General features: G+C 35.5%; 1 protein-coding gene across 3 annotated transcripts in view; it reads left to right on the top strand.

Annotated features, from left to right (window-relative positions):
* The first annotated feature begins 1469 nt into the window (after positions 1-1469).
* The window catches only part of ARL6 (ARF like GTPase 6), a 59672-nt gene continuing 44511 nt past the window's right edge, over positions 1470-16630 (top strand). For 2 of the 3 annotated variants that reach the window (XR_012075460.1, XM_072966882.1), the window contains exons 1-5: positions 1470-1908; positions 4944-5093; positions 11061-11122; positions 11546-11614; positions 14750-14850. Coding sequence is in view for 2 of the 3 variants with exons in the window: in XM_072966882.1 (XP_072822983.1) it covers positions 4971-5093; positions 11061-11122; positions 11546-11614; positions 14750-14850 (355 nt within the window). In the remaining variant the exon portion in view is untranslated. The remainder of the gene's footprint in view (positions 1909-4943; positions 5094-11060; positions 11123-11545; positions 11615-14749; positions 14851-16630) is intronic. The other variant, XM_015242518.3, reaches the window with a different exon arrangement.

Here is a 16630-nt window from a genome sequence, read left to right as displayed (position 1 = left end):
TTAGCTAATTTCTTTTTAAGAATTATATTATCTGCTTAAATTTACTGAAAAGTTAGATATCCAGTCTCCCCATTGTATGTCCAGTTTTCACTAAATATTTTATACTAAGCAAAAACAGAACTCAACCTAGGGGCATAAAATATCAACTCCAAACAGGAAAACTTGTCTGTCTACTAAAGTTTCCTGAAACATAAGATTTCTGCTTAGCTCTAAAAAAAAAAAAAAAAAAAAAGGGTCAAAGTCTGGCTATCTGCATGTAGCTTCCAACTTTTATCAGAGTGAGTCACAATATCCAGACACACAGAAAAGTAATCAACACCTTACTGTAAATTCATTGAGTCAGAAGGTGAAGGACCACATTTAAAAATCCTATCCATATAATAAAAATTTCATGGCAAGGGAAGACAGGAAATTATTTATCGAACATCTACAATGTGCCAAACACATATACTTCTGTTATCCATTTATTCCTCAAAACATCCAGTTGAAGTAGTGTCATTTTGAAGGTGAGGAAGCTGAATAATAGAGCAGGTTAATTGGCCTAAGGCCACACAATAAAGACTATATTTCCATACTCCATTTTTACAAGGACATTGGTAAATAAGTTGTTTTGTATAAGCAACTATTGTTTTTTGTGTTTTGTCAGTTCTTCTCTTTCAACAGTCACTAGTCCAGACCACATTTTTTTTCCATCATAAAAATAACAGAACCATATTTGAAAATTTGGAAAATGAAAGAAAACCACCTCATGATCATGCTAATACAGCCTTTTATATAATTCTTTCTAGTCTCTTTTTTTCAACCTAATTCATTTAATAGGCCCAAATAATTCATATGCCAAAGAACAGGTAGGGTAGTAAACATAACATTAGGTAGCTGGAGGGGGGAAACAATCATACTCATGACTGACAAAGGAAATGAATCATTTACTATTAACACCCCAGAGCAATTTAAGAAGGTGTTTAAGCATTCCGACTATGGATTCCTTTCCTGACCACCCGCAGATTTGATTCTGGAGACTGTAATTTAATCACAGGAGACTATGCCTCATGGAAATCTCTTCAGGAGATCAGACAGCTAAGAAGCCAGGTTACAGGCATATTTCCTTTGCCAAATAATGCCTTTGATATCTCCTCTCCCTACCCACAGTAACAGTCTTGCTTCTCCTGGTCCCCCGGGTATGAGGCCCAGCAGGGCTGGAAGAGGGTAGGTGCGATGGGCAAGGGGCCTGTCCGCCGCACACCTCGCCCTAGAGTGCAATCGGCTCCTGCAGCTGTTGCCACCACGCTGCGCCCCTGCCCGACGCCGACGCAGGCGCCCCAGCGCTCTGAGCGCTGATCCCCAAGAGCGGACATCCCCGAGCTGGCTGGGAGCCTGGCGCGGCGAGAAAAGCCCGCCGCAAAGGCGGACGCCACACGTTCCCAGCAGGCTGTGCGCGTGCCTACAACTCCCGTCATGCTCCACGCGGACTGCCCAGCTCCTCGCTGGAAGGCGGCAGTTCGCCCAGTCACCCTTGCTCACACTTCTTTAATACTCCTCGCTGTGCCTCTGGCATTTTGGGGACCTTTTCAATCCTACAACGAGTGTGCGGCGACTGACGCGCTAAAACCTCTGAGGAGGCGTGGCTCCAGACCGGAAGAACCTTCGGTTGCCACGGGAACGCCACGCACCAAAGGCATCAAGGCGCCTGCCCAGCTACTGATGGTTGGGCTGAAGCAGACGCTGCCCCTTCGCCCAACTTGCAGAGGCAGTTTTGTTCAGGACTCGGCGTCCTTCTTCCGATGGAGGCCTAGAGAGAAAGGCTGAGGGGCGTCCGCACCACATTCCCTGTCGAGAGACGGAAAGGAGCGAGTGCGTCCGTTCCTGTTCAGCAGCTCCTGGGCCCGCGGGACAAACGTCAAAGAGCAGGTATCTCCCACCCCGCAGCGCCGCCCCCCAATCCCGCCGCCAGTTTTAGAATTGCTCTTGCCCATGTTTTTCCCTACGTGTAGTTGTTTCTAATGTGTGAGAGGTAGAAAAGAAGAAGTGGGCTAGGAACCCCAGAAAACTCATTGCACTGCTCTGGGTGAATTTTTGTTTGATTGGGTGGTTTTAACACTACCCAGATTGGGCCTTTTTATTTGGTGTGTACGAAGTATAATTGAAATTCCGTCATCAAAAACTGAAAGCTGAATAAAAATGTTTATTGGGTGTGCTATAATTCACTCTAGAAACATTTTTAAAGTTTATGAAGTACCATTCATGGTGTCTTCTTTGCCCGACCACTCTCTACAACTTACCTTCCAAGCTCTTAGCTGTGGATAGTATCCTAATTCTTCAGAACTTTTCTGGCAACAAGTGAAAAAATCCTTTAGAAAGCAGTTTCTTCGATGACAGCCAAGAGAATTTGATTGGCTGGTATGCAGAGAGGAAAACAGTGAGATAAGAAACTGGAAAGGTGGACTGGAGTCCGATTGTAAACAACTTTAAAAGCTGTGCATGAAAGTTTAGACTTTATTCTAAAAGCCAGTAGTTCTAATAGTGACTGTACATCAGAAACGCTATGTAGCTTTTTAAAACAGATGCCCTCATTCCATCTTCAGATATACTAATCCAATTAGCTGATTCGATTGTGCAGGCAGGGTTGAGAATCATGGCTGTAGGAGTAGGGAGATACAGAAAACTTTAATTGTATCTCCTACTGTGGACTTAGGAGCCTCCAAATGAATGCTGAGAGATTTAAACTGTTATCTTTCATTTCCCTCTTTCATGCATGCAAAAAGTAAACATAAAAATGTAGAATTACTGAGAAATAAAAGCATATATAAGGCTATAAGGTAGATGTTACAAAGCTACTTCAATAAATGTAATTATATCTTTTAGAACATCTGACTTCTCTTGTAAATTGTATGTCCCAGAGTTTTTCAATAACAAGCATTAGGTGCTTGATAATCCATGAAAAAGGGATGGCAAATCACAACCCAAGGTTCTATGAAAAAAAGACAAATATTCAGGTATCAAGCTTTTGACAATCAATGCTTTATATAGATGCTCAGAGGGAGATGATGTGAGAAGTGTGAGAAGTGGTCGTATTTTAAAAAATCCGTTCAAAACTGTATGGAAATTGGAAAGCGAGGTATAAGCCTGTATCAATATGCTTAGTACAATTAATAACAAAGTGAGCTATATCAAATTTATTTTGATAAAATGATCTATATGATTTGTTTCATGATATCAGAAGGCTAACTTAAAGTAGATTCTACAGATGCCTGTCCTTAAGCTGAGATTTAGAGGAACAGATTGAGTGAGATTTGAATCTCTAACACAAGGGGAAAAGTCGATTCAAGCGGCACAAATGGAATTCCTGAAGTCAGACCCATCCCTTGGGTAAGACAGACACCTGTGGCCTCATGCTTGGGTGAGGCATTGCACCTTCTCTTTTCCACACATCACTGAATTGTTGATGCAGCCTGCTTTCAGATGCAGTTGTCTCGGAAGCCTCTTATTTTTCAAGTGGCTGCATTTTTTAAGTGGCCTACAAGGTATGGTCTTGCGTGGCTGGTATGGAATGAAAAATACTGAAATAGCTATAAAATGACAGGTTTCTGGAGCCTTATACAGAGATGAATTAAATGATATTAACATTTAGAAATTTTGAAAATGATGGTTTGGGGAGTAATAGGAAATGTTTGGAATACAGGTGTTTTGTAGTTACTGCTGTAGCAGTCTCTGCAGCTAAGGGCTGGCAAAGGCGATCTCTTTCTTCTCTCACTACATGTTTTTTAGAGTGGGAGTGATGGGCCCAAAGACAGAACCTTGGGAAAGTTTCATTTGAAGACCAGAAGTCTAAATCTAACAGTACCTTAAAGGATATGAATAGCCATAAATTTACCACATAGCCAGCAATATGTCATCAGCAATTTTATTTGACTTCAAAATAGGTGGATTGCTGATGAAGTTTGTTTTTTGTTTTTGTTTCTGTTTTCATTTTTTGAGGTTTTAATTGGAAGGATTTTTTTTTCCCCAAAGGAAAAATTGATAAACAAACAAATGAACCCTTCAGGGACAAGTTAACAAAGAAACTTTTATGGTATTTGAGAAAATGAGATTAAAATATAAGATTAGTATTAGGGTTCCTATATTTTACTAGTATACTAATTAAAGTTCTTTTAAAATAATGTTTAACTACATATTTCAGGTAAGTTATAGTTTCAAAGAAACAGATATTTATTAAAGTTCAGTGAAATTGTGTATTTTATACATAGCCTTCTTCCCAAATGGATTTGTGTTGACTTACGAGGATATATGTAAGGACTAAAGAGAAATTAAGATAAATATATCAGTTAGGATTCTTTGTTTCTACAGATAGAAAACATACCTAAACTGGATATAATCAAGCAAACAAAAAGGGTAAATTTAATATTTATTAGTTCATATTATTGCAAATACAGCAATGAGGCTGGCTTTAGAAAAAGATTTAGCCAATGGCTCAAATGATAGAGCCAAAATCTCAGTTTTTCTCTGTTATTCTGGTCTGCCTTCTGCTTCTGAGCTTCAGCATCATACCCCACATGAATGCCGTTGCCTGTACGTTGTTCCAGATTTCCTGAAAAGGCTGCAGATGCTCTCAGGTAGCACAAATGGCAGACCTCACATGACACTGAATTTAACCACATTTTCTTCTTAAATATTATAAGTTACTATGAGAAATGTAGAGTTATTTCAAGGGCATTATTCTGTGTTACCAGGGGTTATAAGCTGCCAATCTGCATTTCAGTTAAGGCTCCTTTCTGGTAATCAGCTTAAACTCTGTTTACTAAGTGCAAAGCTACATTATCATGGTTTTCACAGTATCCCTGTGTCTTTAAATTATGAAATTTTTGATATATATGCTCATATTTTCCATATTTAAGATACTTGTGGGAGATATATTTTTTTTTCTTTTTTTTCCTCTTGACTTACAGCTGGTTTGGAAATACTTGACTCACATTATGGGATTGTTAGACAGACTTTCAGGCTTGCTTGGCCTGAAGAAGAAGGAGGTTCATGTTTTGTGCCTTGGTTTGGATAACAGTGGCAAAACAACAATCATTAATAAACTTAAACCTTCAAATGTAAGTATATTTATTAGATACTTTATGTATTTTCTGCTAAAGAAAGTTAATGCCAAAGTATTTCATTTGCCATTATAATTTCATTATCATGTTATAAAATCTTGTTAACCTTGTAGTACCTTAAAATAATAAGTATCAGCCAGCCATAATTTGCAGTTTATTTTATGCAGATATGTAGGTAAATCTTGATTAATTAAACCAGAATATTTTCCAAATATTTGTCTTTTCCTCTCAGAAGATCTTGACAAATTTGCAGTTTACTTTCAGGTAGCATTGCCTTCTTTTTACCTCCCTCTTTATAAGAGGAGCAAAACAAGCAGAAAGGTGAATCATTTTTATAGGTTCTATGGATAATTAGACAGTTTCCCAAGAGTGTGGTATGCGTTATCAGTAGTAGCAAGCAGAATGACTTTAAGTCATTTAAGTAGTAAATATGTGAACATATTATTTTAATAACTGAAAAATATATAAAGCTAGCATATTCAATACATAATGCATAAGTTAAAGTTAAGTTCTGCGACAAAGAGAAAACCCCCATAACGGTGGACTAAATAAGATAGAGAGGCTTCTTTTTCTGTCATCTAAGTAAGTTTATATGAGATATTCCAAGCTACACGGCCAAGGCATCTGACATCTTTCTGCCCTGCTATCCTTAGTGCCTGATTTTCCTCCAAGATCCTCAAGATCCCCACGTGGTCACCTTAGCTAACTATCCTGTCTATATTCTGTCACAGGGATGAGAAAAGAACAGAGCAGAAGAATAGGTCTTCTTGCTAAATAAGCTCTCTTTAAAGAGCTTACTCAGGAGCCCCAACTAATGACTCTTAGACTTCAGTGAAGTGGCTACTTCATCTGTAAATGAAGCTGGATTTTTTTTTTTTTTAAGCAAGGCATACTGTTGATTCCATAAATGATCAAGGTCCTATAAGTATGGAAGAAGAGGAGAGTGGATATTGGGTAGATAGCTAACATTTACAATTGTAAATGCATTTGTTTAGGCAAACCATTAGTCAATTAATAAAAAATGTTGATTAAAAAATAGTATAGCCTGCATGCAGTTAGAACAAAAATTAGGAAGCTGACACTCTTAATGACTGAATGGCTGGGGAGAGGGAATTGTTCCTAAGTCTGATGGTTAAAGGTTAAAGTACTTCATTGCTTCCAAACAGTGCTTCAGTTTGGGCAGAATCAGAAGCCTTACTGCTCCATTTTCTTATTGCAACAGCTTCAGTTTTACTTCTGTTTCAGTTTGCTATTACTTTGGAATTACGAAAATGCCATTATTTCTTTTCTTCTGGTCATCATTCCCTTCTTCTACATGGATGAATTTGCCACTTGAAAATAACTAACTGCTGGTGTATTTTCAGGTGGGAATTAGTTTTAGGTAGCTGGAATAAGAAGCTGAAAATGGATGTGGAGAGTAATTTAGGTGTTTTAAGGGGCTCCCCAGCTGAGTTGGAAATCAGCTAAGATATGCTGAAGTTAGGCAGGGATGAAAAATAGCAAGTGTATTGAAAAAGCTGACTTTGAAGGGCAAGGTTTAGGTCTGGTCAGAGGACTTGCTAACAGTCTCTTGAATTATGATTAACATCCCAGAATACAAGCGTTCTTCCTCAGGGAAAGATCCTACTCTTCTAGGTTCACTGCATGGCTCAGAACAGGTGATGAGTATGCATGGTTTAGATAAGCATGTGGCTCTCAAATGAGAGTGAGAGACAGGGACAGAGAGAGGCAGAACAAAGGATGCTTAGTTCCACTTCACACACTGAGCAGTTAAAGAAGTCTGTTTTTTCCCCCATAGAGAGGAGTAAATTTGGAGACGGGAAATAGAGTAAACTAGAAGTGTCATTTCTGGAGTTTTCTCTGTATAGAAACAGGGGGAAAAATATTATTCCCTAGTAAGGAGGACAGGTTAAAAAACCTGTGTACATGGGAGTCTTGTCTCCTGACCTAGGTGAATATAAGAAATTTCGTTATCAGCCCTTAAGAGGAAGATACAGCATCCTACCCAATTGAATGAGGTCCAGGATTGAATTAGAGAGCAGTGAATGTGTCGTAAAAGTAGGACCATACCCAGGTAGTCCTTAATCAATACTGTGAATCAACTATCAGCAGATCAACCTGGGCTAATATTTAAGAAATTCAGTGGCTGGTGACCTGCACTTCTGCAGGTAAGGCCATCAGCAATAAGTGAGCAAGATTGTAAGGAAGTTCTTTAGGTAAGATCCTATTCTATAGGAGATACTTCCATTTTTCTCCATATCAAGGAATATCCTCAAAAGAAAATTTTTTTTGGTTGAAGTAGTCTCAAATAAGTACAAAATGATTGAAACCAAAGCCACAGTTAATAACCCCAAAGTGGAACAGCACCCCACCCCATGCCTGCTATACTCAAATTGGCAGAAATAACATTCAAAGAACAAAACAGAAGTTAGATTCTCTTATTCCATCATCCTCAATAGTTCAGCAATCTTTTGTCCCAAGACAAGTTTATTACCATAGGAATAATCTTTGATACGAGTGGAAACAGCTTTCTTCATTAAATAATATTGGTCATTTGAAGACAGTTGTTCTTATTTTTTAGGTTAGTTATAGATTTTTTTCCATAATTTCTCCTGTCATTTCTAGGAATTTGGGGCAGAAAGAGAGAAAGCAGCATGAGCTCGGTTTATTATCTTGAAATATTCTAATATCTCAATTTCAGACTAGTCTTGTAAAAGACCTGTTGACATTGCCTAAACACCATATTAGTCAGGGAGAGCCCTCAGGAAAACCTGGGCACCCAGCCAATAACTAAAGCATTTTAATTAATCTTCTGCTTCACAACATCCCTGTCTCTGTGTTACCTCTAGTGAATTATGGAACTAGCATAGACTAACTCCAGGGCTATTTTTAAAGGGATCACCTAATTTCTGACACCATATCCTGACACTTAATCCTTATGCAACTGTCCTATCTCCTCAGAACAATTGACATCTACATTCTGAGAGCCAAGTTGCTTTGCTTTTTTTTTTTTAATTAAAAACAACTTGGTGATAATAGCCAAGAGGCTGCTTGAAATGGAACTTCTTAAAAGCCCAAAACTTCCGTCACTCAGGTATAGATGTAAAACTTACTTCCTGCCTACCTTTGAACCCAAGAAGAGTCTCTTATGAATTTATATCCACTATGAGAAAAATTATTTTTAATGAATTAAGTGAATTATAGAAATCTACGGTGCTTTATTAGGAAATGCCTTACAAAAGAAATTACAAATCTCATTTTATAGTAGTCTCTTTATTTTTTGTGGATAAAATCAGTTTCTAGATAACTAGATACCTGCTGAACCCAAACTGATTTTTAGTATTAAGTTGTCCTAATGTTCATTTATTGTTAATATATTGAGGTTGCTGGTGTTTTCTAAACTGATGGATAGGGAGAGAGAGGAGATACATTTTAACCTGGTAACTCTTTTCAAGAATCTGGTCATTTTCTTAAGAGATGTGCTCTATAAACACCTGTCTTTTAAAGTTCCCACTTTTGCCTCACTCCCCAGCATAAATGCTCTCATTCTATCACTTCATCCAGTTTTATATTCTTAACCTTTAAAATAATGTGGGATTATCTTGCATATTCAGTTGGTAACTGGTTTATTAAATTTTTCCTCATTCTAAAACTAAATTTCATATGAGCATAGATCTTGTATTGTTCAACATGAATCCCAATACCTAGACTATTGCTTGGTACTGAAACATATTTTTGAACAAGTGGACTGATGGGTGATCTTTTTATTTTCATTTTTGGGCAGGGAATGATGATTAATAGCATCAAGGATGTCATTTTTAGCAGAATTAATAAAACTAACCAAATAGGTTCTCTCTCAGAAATCTTGTTCTAGTCTTATTGATGTTGGTCTATTCCTGGGCTATCTCAGATGATGTGTTCCACTTAGGTAATAATTTCTACCCTCTTTGCTTAATTTGTAAGCTTTTCCTGTAGCAGGTGAAACAGCAAGTTAAAAAAGAGTTTGTGAAGAAGCTGGGAGGCTGTGGAGAGGCTAGGCCAATTTCTAATTACAATTCAGTGAAAGCTGCTCATTTGAGGTATATTTTCAGAGATTTCCTTCAACTTTTAACTTCCTCACTTTTTTATTATTGTTAGATTTTTCCTGAGTATAATCGCTGATGATTTATCACATGAAAATCCTTAAAATCAAAACAGTAGGGTCTTTTGAGACAACAAAAATTAGGAAACTCTTTATTCCTATGTTTGTTTGCAGGGAAGGGCCCGTAAGGTATGAGGCAGGAATCTGAGTAGCGGGAAATAAAATTTTCTAACATAAACAAAAAGAAAGATATTTTTGGAAGTATACTAGACAGCTCACAAGATGGAAGGAAAAGCTGAGTAAATAAATTTCAGAGAAGCAAAATCAGGGCAACTCGGGGAGGCCTTGTCACTAGCACATTACTGCTCAGGTGATCAAGCTACAGTGACTTTTCAGCTTCTGTCTTTCCACTTGAATTTTAAATTTCCAGAAGTAGACTACCAAAGTGAGCATAATGACGTGAGACATCAATTCCTCCTCTCTTGTCTTTACATAAAAGCAACAAGATGACCTGAAGATGGTGTTTGGTTTTTGTTGGCTTTTTTTAGTTACACTTTTGACAGTATGGAGAAAATTGGGGACAGGACTGAAATCAGTGAGCAAGTAATTCAAATAATAGCAAACATTTCTTGAGTGTTTACTATGGACCAAACACTTGTGTTGGGTATTTTGCATCCGTTAACTCATTTTATTCTCATGATAACATTATAAGTTAAGGTTAATAATATAATATTTCACATTTGAGAAAACTAAGGCTTAGAGAAGTTACATAACTTGTTTAAAGTAGTATCTTAGCAATTAGGGGTAATCAGGAGGCTGGTGTAGTCATTTGAAGTAAGAAATGATAAGGGCCTGAGCCATGTTAGTGAGATAGAACCAGCAAAGCTTAGAGAACGGTTATGTAGGGAACATAAAAAAGGGGAGGTGTCAAGAATAACTCCTAGGCATCTGAATCAGAAAGTGGGTAGATTGTTATTCAAAAAGAAGAACAGTTTTGATGGTAGAAGTATTATGAGGCATATGATGAGTTAACTAGTCGGTTTAAGGCGTTTTACTTGCCAGTGGGATTTGTCAGCAGGTCTCCCGCTGTGCTCTTGCCCCTTGCAATCTCTTTTCCACACAGTCCCCACCAGGGCCTTCAAGGCCCCACCACTCTTACGTGGTCACATACAGGTCTTCCCCTTACTCAATCTACATTAGATGTATAAGCCTTCTACTTTCCCTGAGTAGTGAGTTCCTTCCTGCCTGTGGTCACTGCCCTGGCTAATTCCTTTGACTGGAATGTTCTTTGCAAAGATCTGGTCATAACTCTTCCCCTCCATACCACTCACTCCTGGGTGAGATGTCACCTCAGACAGGCTGTTCCTATGCCAGCCCTCCTCTGCCCCATTGTCCCCCACCCTTACTCACCTTTCATTTCACTTATCACCGCTCACAGTTATGTTCCCTTGTTTATTGCTGTTTACCTTCTCTAGATTATAAATTTCATGAGTGCAGGGACCATGTAGATCACCATCTAGACATGAGGACAGTCCTCTGTAGCATACATAAACTCAGTAAGTGTGTGCTGAAGTATTAGAAAGTCCTATATGTGAGCTAAAGGTGAGTTATCAAACCACTTTAAGTCCATGATAACTTGCAGCAAGTCACAAAATGTGAATTGAGACATATACATTATACAGATTCCTAAATAGTAAACCTTAAATTTTTATGATGAATTTATATACAGTCGTCCCATTCCAAAATTATGATTTTGTTTAATCCTTTCATCTCCTTAGTGGCAGACTTTAGAATTGGAAAATCTGGATGCTTTTTTTTTTAACCTGAGGAAAAATTCACCTTTGCTAATTGCAAATTTCTAAACTTCATCTTTTCTCTTAAAGGCTCAATCTCAAGATATAGTTCCAACTATAGGATTCAGCATAGAGAAATTCAAATCATCCAGGTAATTCACTTTATTATACTTGTGGTTAAGAATTTGTGGGTGAAAAATGATATTACATCTACCTAGTCATTCCTCTGCTCTTAGAAAATAATGATTTGTTGTTTTAAGAAGCCCATAGATGTTAAAATATTTGTACCACTACCTCTGGATTATTCTTCAGACTTTAGGTTTTAGATACACTCTGATAACCTCACTAGCAAAGAAAATATCTTTTTTTATATGTTACTCATTATAAAATCATATTTATATTCAATAAATTCGTCTTATGGCACTTGTACTTGAAAGCTGCTCTGAGTAGAATATTGTATATTCAAGGGTGGTTCCTTTGATTGAAAACAATTTAAAATTTTAATTAAAAGCTATACTTTTAGTAGTTTATAATATGGTTTTTTAAATTTTTGTTTTGTTTGTTTTGTTTTGTAGTTTGTCTTTTACAGTGTTTGACATGTCAGGTCAAGGAAGATACAGAAATCTCTGGGAACACTATTATAAGTAAGTCTGTGAATGTTGGTTAACTAGATGGTCATATTTTAATAACAAGCAATGATTAGAAATCCAAATAATTACATGAGCTGGGTTGCAATGTTTAATTTTTATATAATTTAAGTGTATTTCCTAACTTAAAAAAATGTATAATCATACTTCCCATTATTTCTCAAATGCTACAGATCCTTTGTGACCTTGGGCCTTGCATATGCTGTGCTCTGTTTTTAATGCCCGATTTTACCGTGCTTCTCTGCAGCTTATATTTAAGAACTAGCTCAAAAGTCACCTCCTCTGTGAAGTTTCCACTATTTTGCCCAGTTATTCTGTCCCCAGTGTTCACACAGTACTTTGTCCATTCACATCTCTGTAATCATACTTACTGCATCTTAATGTCATGTACCATAGCTGCCTCCCTAATGAGACTATGAACTCTTCAACAGCAGGGATTTTTTCTTATTCAGGTTATTTCTTCATGACCATGCATGATGGTAGGTATATAGATCAGTAAATACTTACTGAATAAATTTTGTTAAAATAACAGCAGTAATAGTTGATCCATTTGTTCTACAAGCAGTTCTAAACAAGACATTTTTCAGCATGTGCAAATCAAGTGCTAATTACTTGAGATTAACAGCTGTCAAGTTGCTAGGATACAAATGTATTATACCCTCTCGAGATTTGCTTGTGGTGTTAAAATGAATTCAGTAACTTCTGATATTGCTAGGACTCCTTCATTTATTTGTGTAACTCACTCTTGGAGTCTGAAACTTATAAACAGTATCTCTTCACTAAATGCCCTTTTGTCAGAATGAACTGCTATGTGATGACTGCCAGATCAGGTTTTGATTTTCATTGGTTAATTCTTTCGTACTAATGTAGGAACAAATACTGTATTCCTTAGATATGAACCAAAGGAGATTTATTCCAGATATTCTTTTCAGCAAGTACCTTAATAGATTGAAGGCCTATTTAAATCATAAAGATACAGAGGACCTCTGAAGCAGTCTCTTCTCTCTACCTCAGATTTGAGGATCAGTTTGGAAAAAGAAAGGTGGAATGTTTGTGGTATCCTGCATTAAATTCCCTGGGGAAATGTGAGGTGTTTTTGTTTTGTTTTTAAGGAAACTTTGGTTTTCAGTATAGGATTTTTTTTTATTTTTGAAAAAACATACTTAGCTACTTTTTAAAAAATAACATTTAATTACTTTACAGAGAACACAGTACTACATAGAAAACAGTAGTTGAAAAAAGGAAACTTTTTTCTGATTTTAGCTTCTTTTTCTTCAGAATCTTTTGGAAGAAGTTAATGAATTCAGCAATATTATAGATACATTGTAGGCTGTGTGTATTTGGAAAGGAGTTAATGTTTGAAAAATATAGGAAAGAGTATCAAAAAATTGTTTCCCATAAATCTCACTACTAACTACCATTGTTAATCTTGGTATGTTTCTTCTATTTTTAAATACATAATGTACACCTTACATAACTGAGAAAGCAACCTTCTAAAGTATAGACCATGTGTGATAGTTTCCCATTTAATGTTCTATGATAAGGGTAAGTCAGGAAAAATGTACAAAGAGTGTAACTCTCATGGCTGTCTAATATTTTTTCATATTCCTGTGCTAAAATTTGCTTAATCATTTCTCTATTTTTAGACATAAAGGCTGTTCTCAGTTTTTGAACATTATTAACACTTCACTTAACATTTTGCGGCAAGAGTCTTTGTCATAGTTCATGCTTCCTTAGAATAAATTCCAGTAATAAAATTACTGGGCTCAAAATGATTGAACATTTTTAAAGCTCTTGATAGATATTTTCAGTTGTACAAGTTTTTATACCCATCAGTAATATATGACTGTGATAATCTGCATTCATTCTTTAAAATAATAGCAGAAAATGGTATTAAAAGGTTGTTCTATTTTTATATGCATGTGATAACTAATGACATTGAACTTTAAAATCTTAATTTATGACTAGAATAAGTGATTCACAAAAATATATAAATGCCTGATATATATATGAAAATATATTGAATTTAACTAGCAATTAACAAAACACAAAGTTAAATATGTGCTGTTAGAATGGTAAAAAATTGAAAAGAATGGTAAAAGCCATGCTGGCAAGAGGGTAGGAAAAGTGCCGATAGTAGTATAAATTGGTACAGCATTTCTGGAAGATAATTTGTCAATGTTTATCTGAAACTTTGAAGTTTGTGTGTATGCCTAGAAATTTTATTCTTAAGAACAAATCTTAAAGTATCAAGAAATTTTAAAAATGTGTTTAGAAGGATGTTTATCCCAGAGTTTTTCATAGTAATGAAAAATTGGAAGTCATCTACAAAGTCCAACAGTAGAAGTTTAATACAGTATTTAATGACACACCTATACAGTGGAGCACTTTATAACCATTAAAAGAAAGGTATGGAGGGAATCTGGTTTTTGAAGTGCCACTGTGATCTGTAAGTGAATCCTTAAACCAGTTTCAGTGGCTGATTATCAACTTAAAAACATCAAATAGAGTAAAATAAAAGCTCTTTGTAAGTATTGTTTCAGGAGACTATTTCAAATACATTTACATATAGTTACTTGTCTAACTGCATCTTAATGTAAAATGTATTTCTGACTATGGTTATGGTAAAAAAGTATTTGAAAAACCGTAGGACAGGGTTTTAATATTTCATATAAAAGTAGTTCAAACTATACTGTAAACAAAAATCATGTACATATATATCAGAAAGGCAGTATAAAACAGCAGGATTCCCTTTATATACAGATGTAGATAGTCATATGTGAATATACAAAAAGAAAACGTTGAAAGTGATTTACATGAAAGTATTAATGATTGTATCTATATAATAGGATTATAGTTTTATTTGTTATTTTTTAATTTTGAAATAAGTTATTGGATTTACCATATTATGATCCAAAGGAAAAGAAATTATTGTGCACGAAATATGACTCACATGGTTAATATATTAATCATGCGTATAAACTAGTAAGAAACAGCACCAAAGACTGTAATGATAAATGGATATAGGACATGAAGAGATAAATAGGCAGGTTAGAAAATGCAAATGAGTAGTAAACATAGAAAAATGTGTAAGTTTATCTTTAATTTTTCTCATTTTTTTATATTATACAGAGAAGGACAAGCCATTATTTTTGTCGTTGATAGTAGTGATAGATTACGAATGGTTGTGGCCAAAGAAGAACTGGATACTCTTCTGAATCATCCAGGTACACGTATGTGTCTTTCAGACTGTGATGTCCACTGTGCTTTGGAGTCTGATTATGTATGATGTTCTGTTTTTTAGATGAGCAAGAAGTGTTGTTTATACTGTGTAATATACTGTGTAGTATATATGTGTAGCATATATTTTTAAAGTTTCAAATCTTTTTGCAATGTTTTCCAGGTCTTTGACCTGTATTTCCCTGAAAATAAAAATGCCCTTTTTCTGATTACATAAATAACATATGTCAATTGCAAAATGTGAACAGGTAAAGAATAAGGAAGAAAGTAAAAATCCATTTTGCAGCACGTTAACTTTTTTTGATTACCATCTTTTTACATGTATGTATGTGTATGTATGTGTAACCACAGCATTTCTTACATATTTGTTGTAGGGAATTCTTTTAAAACAGATCTTTTCTGTTTTTAAACTAGTGCCAGTTCCTCAACCCCTTTTTAATATATCAATATTATATTATATGATATTATATAATACTATAATATATCAGTATTAATAGTTTGATATTTTTTCTTTCATACCATTATATAATACCATTTCATATATATATGCATATACATATATAGGTACTATAGATACATATAGTCATCCCTTGGTATCCACAGGTGACTAAGGGGTTCTAGGACCCCAAAAGCTGTGGTTGTTCTAGTCATTTATGTAATGTGGTGTAGTATTTCTGTAGAACCTATGCGCATCCTCCCACATACTTTAAATTATCTCCACATTACTTGCAATACCTAACAAAATGTAAATGCTGTGTACATAATGCCAGCATACGATAAATTCAAGTTTTGCTTTTGGGAACTTTCTGTCATTTTTTCCCCGAATATTTTCCATCTGCAGTTGGTTGAATTTGTGGATTCAGAGTCTGCAGACATAAAAGGCCCACTGTGTACAGTTGGGGGCTGTGAAGACTGTCATTGTTACTTACTAAAATGGGATCATATTCTGTACACTCTTCTGCATCTTCCTGTTTTCAAATAACACTGCATGATGAAAATCCTTTCAAGTCAAATTTCATAAATGTAATTATTCTTTTTAATGATGCATAATATGTCATAGTACAAACATGCCACAGTTTATTCAGTCTTTCACCTATTGATAGATACTCTTTTTTTCCCCCACACTACTAACAGTTCTCCAGTAGTATTGTGGAATTCCACATTTTGATCCTTACTCATGCAGAAAGATTTTAAGTAGTTTTTGTGTTAGGACTTTAAGAAAATGATTTAAAAGAAATATGAATTTGTTAGAAATAGAACAGAAATAGTATGGGGCTTTCTGACAATTCTTGCTGCTTAATCATGGTGTCTTTGGTATTTTTATTGGATAACCTCAAGTTTATTCAAATATTGGGTGAGGAGGAGGAATTATCCAAGTTTTTTTCTAAATATATTTTTGTTGAAGTATGGTGTGTCAATTTCTGGTGTACAGCATAATGCATGAAGATTCATATCATTTTCATATTCTTATTCACCGTAAGTTACTACAAGATATTGAACATAATACCCTGTGCTATATAGTATTATTGTTTATCTACTTTATGTATATTAGTATCTGCAAATCTTGAACTCCCAATTTATCCCTTCCCACTCTCTTCCCTTCCTGGTAACTGTAGGTTTGTTTTCTGTCTGTAAGTCTGTTTCTGTTTTGTAAATAAGTTCATTTGTCTCTCTCTCTCTTTTTTTTTTTTTTTTTAGCTTCCACATACAATTGATACCAAATGATTTTTCTGGTTTGATAATTTTCTATTGTATTAGCTCAGTTTCTTTTTG

Source organism: Vicugna pacos, chromosome 1, assembly GCF_048564905.1.
Source record: "Vicugna pacos chromosome 1, VicPac4, whole genome shotgun sequence".
NCBI classification, from domain to species: Eukaryota; Metazoa; Chordata; class Mammalia; order Artiodactyla; family Camelidae; genus Vicugna; species Vicugna pacos.
The sequence above is the reverse complement of the archived record's forward strand: the minus strand, read 5'-3'. Positions and strand labels throughout refer to the sequence as shown.